The following is a 14,442-nucleotide window of genomic DNA, read 5'->3' on the forward strand; positions in this document are numbered from 1 at the left end:
CAAGGCCACACAGCTCTCAGAAAAAGAAAGAAGGGCATCTAGGTTGAAGAGGTGCTTCATCACCTTGAAACAGCAGGGTGAAATTGCATCATCCCTAACCTGTGCCTTTAGGTTACCTCTGCTCACTTGATTTCAGCCACAAAGCGATGAGCCAGTAGTAAGTATTGCATCCCTCAGATATGTGGTCCAATCCTGCTGACTGAAGGAAGTCATTCTGAATTCAGCAGCCCTTATTCTTTCGGTGTTAGTGCCAAGGCCGTTGGAATTATGCGGTTGCTGCAATTTTGGAATGATTATGCATTTTCCACATAATTCATACTCAAGCATAATCTGCAGATTTTAACAAAGAATACATTGTTTCTAGCTTTAACAGATTAAAAGTTACTAAAACATGGAGGCAGGTATTCCTGCGAACTGGAAGGCCTTAACGAAGATTCAGTTACTTATTGTTGTATTTGGGTGTAACTACTAAGGGGAAACAAGTGTTCAAATAATTAAATAATATAAAAAATGTGTTGCTGTATGCCACATAATTTGCCTTATCTTCCCATATAATTTAGTCATTCCTGCTGCTAAATGTGATCTTCCTCTGATATTCCTAATTCCAGTGGCCCTGGTTGTTACTGGTTTAAGCAGCAGTCCAACTTAATTGACTTAACTGATCACTGGCCTTTGGTTACTTATGTGATTTTGTACTTTTGTTGATACCTCCAGTCTCGCTGAGTGCCTCACCAGTTCGAAGGCTTCTGAACTTTTAGGCTCCCTTGTCCATTCCATTTAGTGAGAAATGAGCCCCTCGTTTCAGCAAACCCACATACCATTGTGATTGATTTATTTCTCTTCGACAGATGTGGTGTGTCCTGCAGATTTGTGTGATGTCAAAAAATGACAATTTTGGCAGGACAGACCCTGTAAGACCTTGAAAGACCACACATACATCAGGATACAAGGACTGAGCATACAGTAAGAAAGTCTTGTACACCTACAGAGATGCACTTTCAGATCTTAGTGGAATACATCCGATACATCTCCTGTAACTTCATTTTTTGGAATAATCACCCATTGACAGGGGCGGTCCAAGTCTGTGGCAGAAATGTTGCTGTGAAAAATGTAGATTTTTTTAAATTGCAGATTTTGTGACAGTTTAGGAAGATTTTTTGAAATTCTTAGAGCGTATCACTGATTTTGTTACTTTTTTTGTGGATATCTTTGTATCTCTGTTGGTACCTACTTCAGATGTCAGAGAAACCAAGCATAAAGCTGCCATGCAGACTAGAGCTCTGCCTCAGAGCAAGATACTTCACCACACCCTGCCTCCCTTGTGCTTGGTGACTCTGCACACAAGAGATTTCACAAGACTGCATGGAGATATTGACAGAGGTGAAATAGCCATTCACAGGTTTTCATATGCCTTTAATTCAAACTATTTTTTTCATCTGGTGTCAGAAGAAATCCTAAAATCTGTCAGCCACTGTCTTACCTCCTCCAAATCTGGCCCTAAGTAACCTTCATTAAATTACATTTCGCTATTAACAAGGCTCAAAGAAGAAAATGTCCTCATGTTTTTGTTTATCCTGCTCCCGCAACCGAGGACTTCTGAGAAATAATAAAACAATGGGTTCTCCTGAAGAAAACAGTTTCTTTACATGGGAACATAATAATGTCCTATGAAAATTGTGGAGCTTTCCTTTTGAACCTATGCCTAAGTCCTCTCCTGTATCTGTCAAGGAAGCACGCGTTCATGGTTACAATAATGAGACTCAAGAAATTTCTGGAACTGTAGATTTTTTATCAAAAGTTAAAGCAGTGTTAATAACACATCCATCTTTGCTCCCAAAAGTGGTATCTGATTTTTTTCAATCCAATCTGCATCTTTATCTGTACTCTTTGAAAAGCCATCCTCTGACAGACAGCACTTTCTTCATTTGACGGTGTCTTCATGCTCCTTAGATAAACTAAGGAAATTGCAAAATCCATAAGGCTGTTAAGCAGTTTTTCCCAACCAGCACAGGGTTTATTCGAAAGCAAATAAGTATCATCTTGGGAAGCGTAGGACTGACTTCACTAGAGGAAAACCTGCTTCACCCTCTCTCTTAAGAAATATACCCCCCCCTCTTAATTAGGCAAGGGCACCTGAAGGTCAATCCGTACTTTTGCTGTCTTGATTCAGGTACTATCTCTAAAATGGGTTACGCCTCTTTTTTTTTTTTAACTTCCAGATCACTTATCAGTCTAATCAGTTCTTTCCTGCCTCCTTATGGTGTGAGTTGTAGTTTTAGTTTAGTATTTGAATACCAAGGCAGTTCCCACATTCAAATGAGGAATGCTTACTTGCTTGTAACCTTACTTCTCTTCCACATGACCAGATATATTCATTGTGTTGGCTTCAGGATTCTGATGAAGGACTTTGATTGCAAGTAAATTGCTTTTAATTGTCCCTTGTTACCAATTGGTGCAGAGCAGGTGCACCAAACCGAATATAGTGTGGACAAAGTGTGGCTTCAGTTGAATTTAGAAAAGCACCAACTTTCCTATTATTTCTTTTTTTTTATGTATATTTGTTTGCAAATTAAATAGAATGTGTTATTTGTGTATTTGTTTGATGAATGCTTGTTTCTTTATGTTTTGTGTGTATTGTTTTGCGTTTCAAATCATCAACAGTGTTTAAGCAGGGGTCCCTGGCTTCAAGTAATGACTCAGTGGGGGTCCCTGAATTCCAAAAATGATTTAGTGGGGGGTCCCCGTGCTCCAGTAATGATAAAGTGGGGGTCCACAGAAGTCAAAAGATGGTCCAGAAACTGATGGTCCAGACAGTGGTGTATAATGGTTTACCTTTATTGTTAATTGGTCTGCTGTTTGGGCATGTTCAACTCCTCCGTAAAAAAGCATATGGGCTAATTCATGAAAACATACATCTAGCTTTAATTAATTTCCTGTAGAAAATATCTATTGGCTAAGTTGTTATATTATTTTATCTTTCAGCATACATACGTTTTCATCTGATTTCTCCCCTGATACAGAAGTCTCCAGAAAAGTAAGACCATTTTTATTGTGTTTGCGAACAGAAGGGTTAAATAGTGAAAACACATATTGTAAAGTGTCACATGCTAGGTATACCTTTGAGATCTATAGCCTAGAACTAGGCAAATAAATGCACATGTGACAGCAATAAAATTGCTTTATTTAGATAGGAATTATTTTGCAGAAATGGATTCACTACTTTCTACATTTAATTTTGAACCCATGAAGTAATGACTGCTGAAACATGAGCCCAACAACGATTCTTCATATACAATCGTTTGGCCTATATCTAGAGTAATGCTGATAAGACCACTGACGTTTAGGAGGAAATTATATTTCTCTTTCATAAAGCCTTTTTAGTAAATTGATTTCTCTAATGCATTGCTAACATTGTATAGTAAGAAATATTTTGTTCCCAGTTATGGCATCCTGGAACACGTTCACAATCACCCTTTTATCATTTTTAATTGTGTTTTTGTTTAACCAAATAAGTGCAGATACCTCTGTATGCAACAAAGGTCCCCTTTATGCCCATTTAGCAGATTTACAGAACCTTATTGATTTTAGGCACATTCTGTTCCAAAGATCTGAGGATTTGGCTTATATTGTCTTTTTGTATAGTAGTCTGCTACCCATTCAAAATTCTGATGTTGTGAACAGTCTTTTCTAAATGCTGTTACTCACTACAGTTATGTCACAGCAGTGAAAAACAAGCTTTTCAATTTTTCTCTTTTATGTGACTCCGAACCCTTCAATGAACCCGCCACTAAGTCTATATTTAGTAATTGTCTATGTGAACCTGTCTATGTGAACCCACCACTAAGTCTATATCTAATAATTATCTATGTGCTTTTCTTAATTATGATTTCCGATGTGATGGGGGACGTTTGGGGTAGCAAGAAGTTGGTTCACCAAGACCTTCAGTTCTACAGTTGTGAATAATGAATTTTCATGAATTTATGAATAGATCCATATTGATTCAAACCCAGTGTGGAGACTGTAGATGTAGGAAGTTGGCTCTGTATATACTATCTCAAAGTGAGAGACAGTGTGCAGAGAATCCAAGGGTTCCCCTTAGAGGTTGATAGTGGCAACATTAGATAATACTAATGCTATATTTTCTGGTATTGTGGTCGAGCAGTAGGGTTATCAGAGGGTAGTGTTAAGCATTTGTTGTACACACACAGGCAATAAATGAGGAACAGACACTCAAAGACTTAACTCCAGGCTAATAGTTTTTATATAGAAAAATATCTTTCCGTAATTTCTTTTAGAACCACAAGATTCATGATTTGAAGTAAGTACATAAAATGCAAGGAACTTCACAAAGGTAAGTATAGAACTTTGATTTAAAACAGTAGTACACACAGTTTTGGTTAAAATGGCAATAAGATATTTTAAAAGTGGACACTGTGCAAAAATCAACTGTTCATGGGGGAGATAAGTTGTGTTAGGTTTCTCAGGTAAGTAAAGCACTTACAAAGTCAGTCACCTGGGCATAAGCAGCCCACCGTTGGTGGTTCAAGGCAACCCTAAAGTCACTGCACCAGCAACACAGGGCGGGTCAGGTGCAGAGGTCAAAGGAGGGCCCAAAACACATAGGCACCTATGAAGAACAAGGGTGCTCCGGTCCTAGTCTGCTTACAGGTAAGTACCTGCGTCCTTGGGGAGCAGACAGGGGGGTTTTGTAGAGAACTGGGGACACACACACACACAAGCCCACAAAACACACCCTCAGCAGCACCGGGACAGCCAGGTGCAGTAGACAAAGTAGGCATCAGGTTTGCTATTGAAAGCAATGGAGGGACCCGAGGGTCACTTAGACGATGCAGGCAGGGCACAGGGGGGCTTCTCGGGCAAGCCACCGACTGGGCTAGGAAGAGGGCCGCCTGCTGGTCACTCCTGCACTGGAAGGTGGTTCCCCTCGGTCCTAGGGCCTGTGGGTGCAGTGCTTGGTCCAGGCGTCTGGTTCCTTGTTACTAGGCAGTCGCGGTCAAGGGCAGCCTCTGGATCCTTGCTGCAGATGTCGCTGTGGGGGTGCAGGAGGGTCAACTCAGGGTACCAACGTCGTCGTAGTCGCCTGGGAGTCCTCTCTGCGGTATTTGTTCTCTTGAACTCGAGCCTGGGCCATCGGGGGCAGAGTGTGCAGCCTCACTTTTCCGGCGGGAAGAGAGAGTTCTTGGAAAGTTATTTCTTTATTGCAAAGTTTTCGCAGTTTTAGAACAGTGCGCTGTTCTTGGGAGTTCCTTGGTCCTTCGGGTTCAGGACAGTCCTCAGAGGTCGCTGGTCCCTGTCGGATGCATCGATGTGCAGGTTCTTTGAGTCTGGAAACAGGCTGGTAGGGCTGGGGCCAAGTCATTTGTCGTCTCTGTCTTCTCTGCGGGGCTTTCAGGTCAGCAGTCCTTCTTCTTGTTGTGGGTTGCAGGAATCTGATTTCCTGGGTTCGGGGTCGACCCTAAATACTGAATGTAGGGGTGTGTTTAGGTCTGGGGGCAGTAGCCAATGGCTACTGTCCTTGAGGGTGGCTACACCCTCTTTGTGCCACCTCCCTGAGGGGAGGGGGCACATCCCTATCCAAATTCCTATTGGGGGAATTCTCCAAACTCAAGATGGAGAATTTCTAAAGGCAGTGGGCACCTCAGCTCAGGGCACCTCAGGGGCTGTCCTGACCGGTGGGTGACTCCTTCTTGTTTTCCTCATTATCTCCTCCAGCCTTGCCGCCAGAAGTGGGGGCAGTGGCCGGAGGGGCGGGCATCTCTACTAGCTGGGATGCCCTGGAGTGCTGTAAAAAAAGGCATGAGCCTTTGAGGCTCACCGCCAGGTGTTACAGTTCCTGCAGGGGAAAGTGAAAAGCACCTCCACCCAGTACAGGCTTTGTTCCTGGCCACAGAGTGACAAAGGCACTCACCCCATGTGGCCAAAAACTCGTTTGGTTGTGGCACGCTGGCAGAAACTGGTCAGCCTAGCACTAGGAATCAGACTGGTATTCAGGGGGCATCGCTAAGATGCCCTCTGGGTGTATTTTACAATAAATCCCACACTGGCATCAGTGTGCATTTATTGTGCGGAGAAGTTTGATACCAAAATTCCCAGATTTCAGTGTAGCCATTATGGAATTGCGGAGTTCGTAATTGAAAGACTCCCAGACCATATACTCTTTATGGATACCCTGCACTTACAATGTCTAAGGTTTGCTTAGACACTGTAGGGGCATAGTGCTCATGCACTTATGCCCTCACCAGTGGTATAGTGCACCCTGCCTTAGGGCTGTAAGGCCTGCTACAGTGGTGACTTACCTATGCCACAGCCAGTGTGAGGTGGGCCTGGCACCCTGAGGGGAGTGCCATGTCGACGTAGTCATTTTCTCCCCACCAGCACACACAAGCTGTGAGGCAGTGTACATGTGCTGAGTGAGGGGTACCCAGGGTGGCATAAGACATGCTGCAGCCCTTAGAGACCTTTCCTGGCCACAGGGCCCTTGGTACCAGGGGTAGCATTTACAAGGGACTTACCTGGATGCCAGGGTGTGCCAATTGTGGAAACAAAGGTACAGGTTAGGGAAAGAACACTGGTGCTGGGGCCTGGTTAGCAGGCCTCAGCACACTTTCAAATCATAACTGGGCATCAGCAATGGCAAAAAGTCAGGGGGTAACCTTTGCAAGGAAGGCATTTCCTTACAGTAGACATTTAGGGTATACTTGAGCACATCATGCATTCACAGCTCTTATTTCCTGCAGCAGGTTCAAACCTTGCTGTGCTCTCAAACAGTTACAGTCTCTACACACATTCCAATTGGGTGTTGGAGTCTCATTAAGTTAGGCGCCAGATGTGACTTGAGTATAATAGGTTCGAAAGCACTTTTCTTTTTTATAAATAGAGTTAGTTCAGGAAGTTGACTAAGTTCTCGAAGTCGAAGTTCTTGATGTTGTATGGTGTCTCAACATCTAGGTACCACTTGACATCAGTGGTGCTCTCCTCCTCAAATCATAAGTGTTATCAACGTTGACCCAGCCCTTCGCGGTGAACGAGTAGATGCAGTCTCTCCTCGCTCCTGCAAAGTTTCACCAGCCAGGGAATCCTGCCATCTATGGAGGTGAAGTTTCTCTCTTTTCTTCACAGTGCTCCTGAAGAGGGTCTTGCAGTGGCAACAAATCTTGGGACCATGACTGTCCAGCAAATAAAGTATAAATATCCTGTGCTGGGCATCCCGGGAAGTTGGCAAAAAGAGATGGCATGTGGAAAAAAAGCGAGATATATTTCCAGTCAGGAAATTATCTAGTAATACTCTTTGCCCTAAAGGATGTAGAGTGAATCAGTTTCGGAAAAGTTACAGATGAAACATTTTGGTGAAAACCCTTTAAAAATGCAGAGCCTGCTCCAGGATCTTGTCATCAGTAGGCAGAAAAAAGAACTGAGTAAACTGCTACCTACAGGGCATGATGGGACACTGGAGGTCAAGAGGACCTTAAAGGCACAGTGTTCTATTTGCATTGTTAAAGAAAACTGCAGCCTCTGCAGGTTATATTGCTATTTATTACTCCTTAACTTAATTTAAACAGAAGTAAAAAGCGTTTCTAAAGGAAATTTTTAAAAGATCACTTTTCATTTTACTTACGTGACGTTTAAAGGTATGAGACTTTTTTCTTTCTAAATTTTAAAGTAATTCAATAAGATTGGCAATATAGCCTGTTTTTAAGGCTACAAAATTGAACATCTATCACATATATCCTGGCCTTTCCAAACTAAGGTAAAGTAGATCTTACTTTAAAAACACTCCTCTGGGGTCTCTGCATGAGGGTGGGACTGTTCAGTGCTTATGATTTCAAAGGAAACTCCCCTGAGAGAGAACCAGGGTTGCAGGTAAGAAGCCATTCCTTCTTGCTCATCTACCCAGTCATCATTTGACACTTATTTTCCCAGATGTATCATATTTGCATTTCTACCCTCTCACCACCCTCCAGTTGAATTATAATTAACTTAGGCCAGTCAGCACACGGACAGAAGTCCTGCCACAGCAACAATGGTATATGGATTATTTCAGGCCAGACTATTTGAGTTAGATGAAATATAAGAACTGATTGTCTGCTTGCAGGGAAACTGCTTTCTACTGCTGGATCCCCATTGAAACCTGGTACCATGTACCTTGATCCACCAGTCTAGAAACGTAGAGGCCGCTTACTGCACCCCTTTCTAGTACCATCTCCTAGTGGACAGGGGATCTTACTGAAGTCCATTCATCTTGTCTCAGGCCACTGGTTGCTTATAGAGAGTTTTTTTTTTTTTGTTTAAACAAATTGTATTACGTTTTACTGAACTTGAAAGATGGATTTACACTTAGAAGTTTGTAGAGTCAGTACAGTAAGATAATCAACTGTAAGGTACATAGTAGTCAATATGTTCAATCAAATATTAAGTAATATTTTAAATAGTGTTGGTACATCACATATTACATCAAAATTCCGTATCGAAACCTGGAACTCTTCCCTCCCCATTAAACTTTGAAAACTCATCACCAAAAGAAGCATAGTGCATTACCGTTCTGAGACAAAAGTGGGAGACTGCAGTGGGATATATATGCAGATACAAACTTTATTAGAGTCCCGGGTCCAGGGCAGGGCTTAAGCGTTGCCCGGCGATAGCCTAGGGGTGCTCAATTTGCAGTGTCAGAATCTGAATTGCATATCTTAAAGACTTCCAAAAGCAAATCCCATGCCATGGAGATAGGGCGCCTGTGGAGGCCCCTGACTTCCTCTCCATGCAGTGCCATGCTTTCAGCCAGATCCCAGCGCTCCACCTCCTCCCACCATGTTGATAACTGAGGAGCCCTCAGGGATTTCGATACTCAATGACTCAGAGGCGTTCCAAAAGTTCTCATGTGTGATGCCGGCCTCTTGTAATGTAGACAAGGCCTTGGTGGACTCGGATGCTGTGGCCTCCAGGATACCCAACCTACCTTCCAATTGAGTAGGTTCCTGATTGATCTCCTGTATTGCCTTCACCGCCGACACAATTGAGGCACCTCTAACAACTATTTTGAAAGCTTCCCACTCTATCAGAGGGAATGAAGCTGTGCCATCATTGTTATTAAAGTATGAATCAATCACTGCAGCCAACTGTTCTCTAAAAACAGTATCCTCTAGATGGGACAGTTGTAGCTGCCAGGTCAGGATCGGGGTTGGAATATGTCCCAAGCTAGTGTCAGTTCTAGGGGAATGTGATCGGAGAGTATTTTTCCCAAATATGTGGTGTCATGTATAGAGGAAAGGAGAAGTGTGTTACATATATATCTACCTAGCCAAGAATGCAGGGCATGGGGAGGGGAGTAGAAAAAGTTTTCGCTGTGCCTGATGTGCTTTTTGTGCCACGCATCCTGCAAGTCCCACCCATCCATCCAGGTACGCAGAGCCGCAGCATGTCGCACTGTCAGGGCTCCTGGCAATGGGGGGAGAGGGTGGAAGACATCTAAAGTCATATCAATGACAGTGTTAATTACCGCCCAGCAACCAGGGATTCCATCAGTGCAGAAGAGAGTTGTGCACAATAGATATCCTGCTCTGTACTTAGTGCGTAAATACTTCCTAACACAATAGGCTCCCCATCCAGTCGATGCCTCAGCAATATAAAATGCCCCGGTTATCTATCTAGGACTCCAGCAGCTCTAAGGGGATGGTGGCGCGAAGCCATATTGGTGTGCCACACACAAATGCAGAATATGACGTGTGAAAAAGTTTCCTTCGCCATTATTTACGTATTTTCTGTGCTTCGTGTGTGGTGAGGTGCGTTTCTTGAAGAAAGACTGTGTGCCTTTCGTCTGTTCATTTGGGCGAGTACCCTATGCCTTTTGTAAACTAAGCCCAGACCCCTCAGATTCCAAGTCACAATAACATAATCACTCAATGAATGCTGCATTGAAAAGCAACATCCTCCTAAACCCCCTCACTCCTACCCCAGCCAATCATCCATTCTCCTACCGTCCCAGTAATCGGTGACTTTAACAGACTATATTGTGTCCTCCCCTGAATATATAAAACAACCAACAGAACTAATACTAGTCCCATCTACAACCACTTGGTGGACTAAACTTGAGTATTAACTAAAACGTAACCACTTAGTATCCTAACAGTGCCTCTGTTTAATGGAGGGTTAGCCACAATCGGCTCAGTTATATTGATATGGAAACTGCTTGTAGGGCTGTGGTATTGTACCGAGTGCCCCCAAACCTGATATCCCTATACTGTGAAGGTAAGGTGAATCTTGCTGTTAGAAATGGGGTTTCTGGTTGGCAGCTGTTTCCACTCTGTCCAAGCAGGGACCCTCACTCTAGTCAGGGTAGGGATATACAGAACTAGGATAACCCCTGCTCACCCCCTTGGTAGCTTGGCACAAGCAGTCAGGCTTATATCAGAAGCAATGTGTAAAGTATTTGTACCAACACATGCAGTAACACAATGAGAACACCATAATAGGACTCCACACCAGTTTAGAAAAATAGCCAATATTTATCTAAATCAAACAAGACCTAAACAACAAAAATCTAACATACACAAGCAAAGTTATGATTTTTCAGAGATTAAACTTGAATATAGTGCTTAGAAACACAAATTCTTCATGTTTGTGTTATCACTGCGTCATGACTGAGTCGTTCCCAACAATCTGCAGCCAGTGGCACCAGCCACGGAGTCGCACGGAACCCCAGATACAGTACCTTGTGAAAGTGCGAAAACAAGTCAATGCACAGAGTTGGGGAGCGAGGCTTCACTGCATCCGGTGCGGTTTGGTTCTGGTGCTGCAGAGCAGGGGAGTGGAGGTGTTGGTGCGAAGCGTCGGGTCCTCACTGTGGAGCAGTGGAGATGAGGTGGTATTGGTGGGAAGCGTCGGTGGGTCAAGATGCATTGGGCAACCTCATGGGTCGCGGTCACGCCACGGGGTGCAGGCACCGTGGTGGAGTTGGTGGCCCGGCACTCCAGGACTCATGGAGTTGTGTATTTCAGCGAGGCTCCGGCAGCGGCGGGCCTGCGGTGTCGGTTACGGTTGTCGCACTCCAGCGGTGATCACGGCTTTGGTTGCAGACTGCGTCATGGGGTCAGGCAGCGGCATTGGTACTGGCGTCGTCCAGAGTCGGTGTACTTGGTTTATCTTGATTTTCAACCAGCTTTAACTAGCAAGGGCCCGGAAATTGGCATAGGAACCACCCGGCGAGTTAGGGTCCACAGTAAGTTAATTAACACAGACTTGTAGGTGAAGTCTTTGCTGTCCCTCAGACTTCTTAGCAGGAGGCAAGCTCAGTCCAAGCTCTTGGAGAAACTTCACAAGCAGGATATACAGCAAAGTCAAGTCTTTGTCTTCTCTAAGGCAGAAGCAGCAACTGCAGGCCAACCGGGCAAGGCACACACAGCAAAGGGGCAGTGCTCCTCCTGCAGCTCTTCAGCTATCCTCCTTGGCAAAGGTTCCTCTTGATCCAGAAGTGTTCTAAACGTCTGGGGTTTTGGGTCCACTACTTATACTCATTTCTGATTTCAAAGTAGGCAAACTTCAAACGATCAAAAGATGCTGCCTTGCCCGGACCCGGCCCCAGACACACACCAGGGGGTTGGAGACTGCATTGTGTGAGGACAGCCCTTTCATGTGTGTCAGCCCCTCCCTCCCCATTCTAGCCCAGTAGAATCATCAGGATATGCAGGACACTACTCAGCTCCCTTTGTGTTGCTGTCTAGAGGGAATTCACAAACAGTCCAGCTGTCAGTCTGACCCAGACATGGATTCAACAGGCAGGCAGAGGCACAGAATAGAAAAGCAAGAAATTGCCCACTTTCTAAAAGTGGCATTTTCAAATTGACAATCTAAAAACCAGCTCTACCAAAATATGTATTTTTAAATTGTGAGTTCGGAGACCCCAAACTCTATATCTCCGTCTGCTCCCAATGGGAAACTGCTCTTAAAAGATATTTAAAGACAGTCTCCATGTTAACCTATGAGAGAGATAGGCCTTGCAATAGTGAAAACCGAATTTGGTAGGATATGTAAAATACACCAGAACATGTCCTACCCCTTACATAAACTGCACCCTACCCATAGGGCTACATAGGCCCTACCTTAGGGGTGACTTACATGTAGTAAAAGGGAAGGTTTGGCCCTGACACCTAGGTTCACTTGCCAGATCGAATTGGCAATGCAAAACTGAACTGTAGGAAGTTGGCTCTGTATATACTATTTCAAAGTAAGAAATAGTGTGCACAGAGTCCAAGGGTTCCCCTTAGAGGTAAGATAGTGGCAAAAAGAGATAATTCTAATGCTCTATTTTGTGGTAGTGTGGTTGAGAAGTAGGCTTATCAGAGGGTAGTGTTAAGCATTTGTTGTACACACACAGGCAATAAATGAGGAACACACACTCAAAGACTTACCCCAGGCCAATAGGTTTTTATATTGAAAAATATCTTTCCTTAGTTTATTTTAAGAACCACAGGTTCAAGATTTACAAGTAAGACTTCAAATGAAAGGTATTTCACTTAGATACTCTAGGAACTTTGAATAATCACCATAGCATGTACAGTCTTGGTAAAAATGGCAATACGCTATTTTAAAAGTTGACACAGTGCAAACATCAACAGTTTCTGGGGGAGGTAAGTAAAGGTTAAGTTTGCAGGTAAGTAAAACAGTTACAAGTCTCAAAGTTGGGTCCAAGGTAGCCCACTGTTGGGGGGTCAAGGTAACCCCAAGGTTACCACACCAGCAGCTCAGGGCCGGTCAGGTGCAGAGGTCAAAGAGGTGCCCAAAACACATATGCTTCAATGGAGAACAGGGGTGCCCCGGTTCCAGTCGGCCAGCAGGTAAGTACCCGCGTCCTCGGGGGCAGACCAGGGTGGGTTTGTAGGGCACCGGGGGGGACACAAGCAGGCACAGAAAGTACACCCTCAGCGGCACAGGGGCGGCCGGGTGCAGAGTGCAAACAGGTGTTGGGTTTTAGATAGGAAGTAATGGGGAGACCCGGGGGTCTCTTCAACGATGCAGGCAGGCACAGGGGGGGGCTCCTCTGGGTAGCCACCACCTGGGCTAGGCAGAGGGTCGCTTAGGGGGTCGCTCCTGCACTGGAGTTCGGTTCCTTCAGGTCCTGGGGGCTGTGGTGCAGTGTTGGTTCCAGGCGTCAGGTCCCTTGTTGCAGGCAGTCGCGGTCAGGGGGAGCCTCTGGATTTCCTCTGCAGGTGTTGCTGTCGGGACTCAGGGGGGTCGTCTCTGGCTACTCACGGGCTCGCAGTCGCCAGGGATTCCTCCCTGTAGTGTTGGTTTTCCGCAGGTCGAGGCGGGGGCGTCGGGTGCAGAGTGGAAAGTCTCATGCTTCCGGCGGAAAACAAGAAGTCTTTAAAGTGGTTTCTTTGTTGCAAGAAAGTTGCAGGTTGTTGAACAGGGCCGCTGTTCACGGGAGTTTCTTCGTCCTTGGTTGCAGGGCAGTCCTCTGAGGCTTCAGAGGTCGCTGGTCCCTGTTGGATGCATCACTGTTGCAGTTTTCTTCAAAGTTGGGAGACAGGCCGGTAGGGCTGGGGCCAAAGCAGTTGTCGTCTCGGTCTTCACTGCAGGGCTTCAGGTCAGCAGTCCTTTTTCTTGTTACGGTTGCAGGAATCTGATTTCCTGGGTTCTGTGGTGCCCCTAAATACTAAATTTAAGGGTGTGTTTAGGTATGGGGGCAGTAGCCAATGGCTACAGTCCTGGAGGGTGGCTATACCCTCTTTGTGCCTCCTCCCTGAGGGGAGTGAGGCACATCCCTAATCCTATTGGGGGAATCCTCCAAAATCAAGATGGAGGATTTCTAAAGGCAGAGGTCACCTCAACTCAGTGCACCTTAGGGGCTGTCCTGACTGGTGGGTGACTCCTCCTTGTTTTTCTCATTATTCCCCTGGACTTGCCGCCAAAAGTGGGGGCTGTGTCCAGGGGGCGGGCATCTCCACTAGCTGGAGTGCCCTGGGGCATTGTAACACGAAGCCTGAGCCTTTGAGGCTCACTGCTAGGTGTTACAGTTCCTGCAGGGGGGAGGTGTTAAGCACCTCCACCCAGTACAGGCTTTGTTTCTGTCCTCAGAGAGCACAAAAGCTCTCACTCCAGGGGGGCAGAAACTCGTCTCAGTGGCAAGCTGGCACTGACCAGTCAGTCCTGCGCTGAAGGATTGGGTAAATTACAGGAGGTATCTTCTAAGATGCCCTCTGTGTACATTTTGTAATAAATCCAACACTGGCATCAATGTGGGGTGGTTATTCTGAGAAGTTTGATACCAAACTTCCCAGTATTCAGTGTAGCCATTATGGAGCTGTGGAGTTCGTTTTTGACATACTCCCAGACCATATACTTAATATGGCCACAACTGTACTTACAATGTCTAAGAATAGACTTTGACACTGTAGGGGCATATTGCTCATGCAGCTATGCCCTCAC

General features: G+C 45.0%; 1 protein-coding gene across 1 annotated transcript in view; it reads left to right on the forward strand.

Annotated features, from left to right (window-relative positions):
* NRDC (nardilysin convertase) overlaps positions 1-14,442 on the forward strand; it is a 780,134-nt gene that overhangs the window by 442,855 nt on the left and 322,837 nt on the right. The window contains exon 19 of the mRNA XM_069232676.1: positions 2,983-3,034. Within this exon, the coding sequence (XP_069088777.1) occupies positions 2,983-3,034 (52 nt within the window). The remainder of the gene's footprint in view (positions 1-2,982; positions 3,035-14,442) is intronic.

This window comes from Pleurodeles waltl, chromosome 4_2 (genome assembly GCF_031143425.1).
Source record: "Pleurodeles waltl isolate 20211129_DDA chromosome 4_2, aPleWal1.hap1.20221129, whole genome shotgun sequence".
In the NCBI taxonomy this organism is placed as follows: domain Eukaryota; kingdom Metazoa; phylum Chordata; class Amphibia; order Caudata; family Salamandridae; genus Pleurodeles; species Pleurodeles waltl.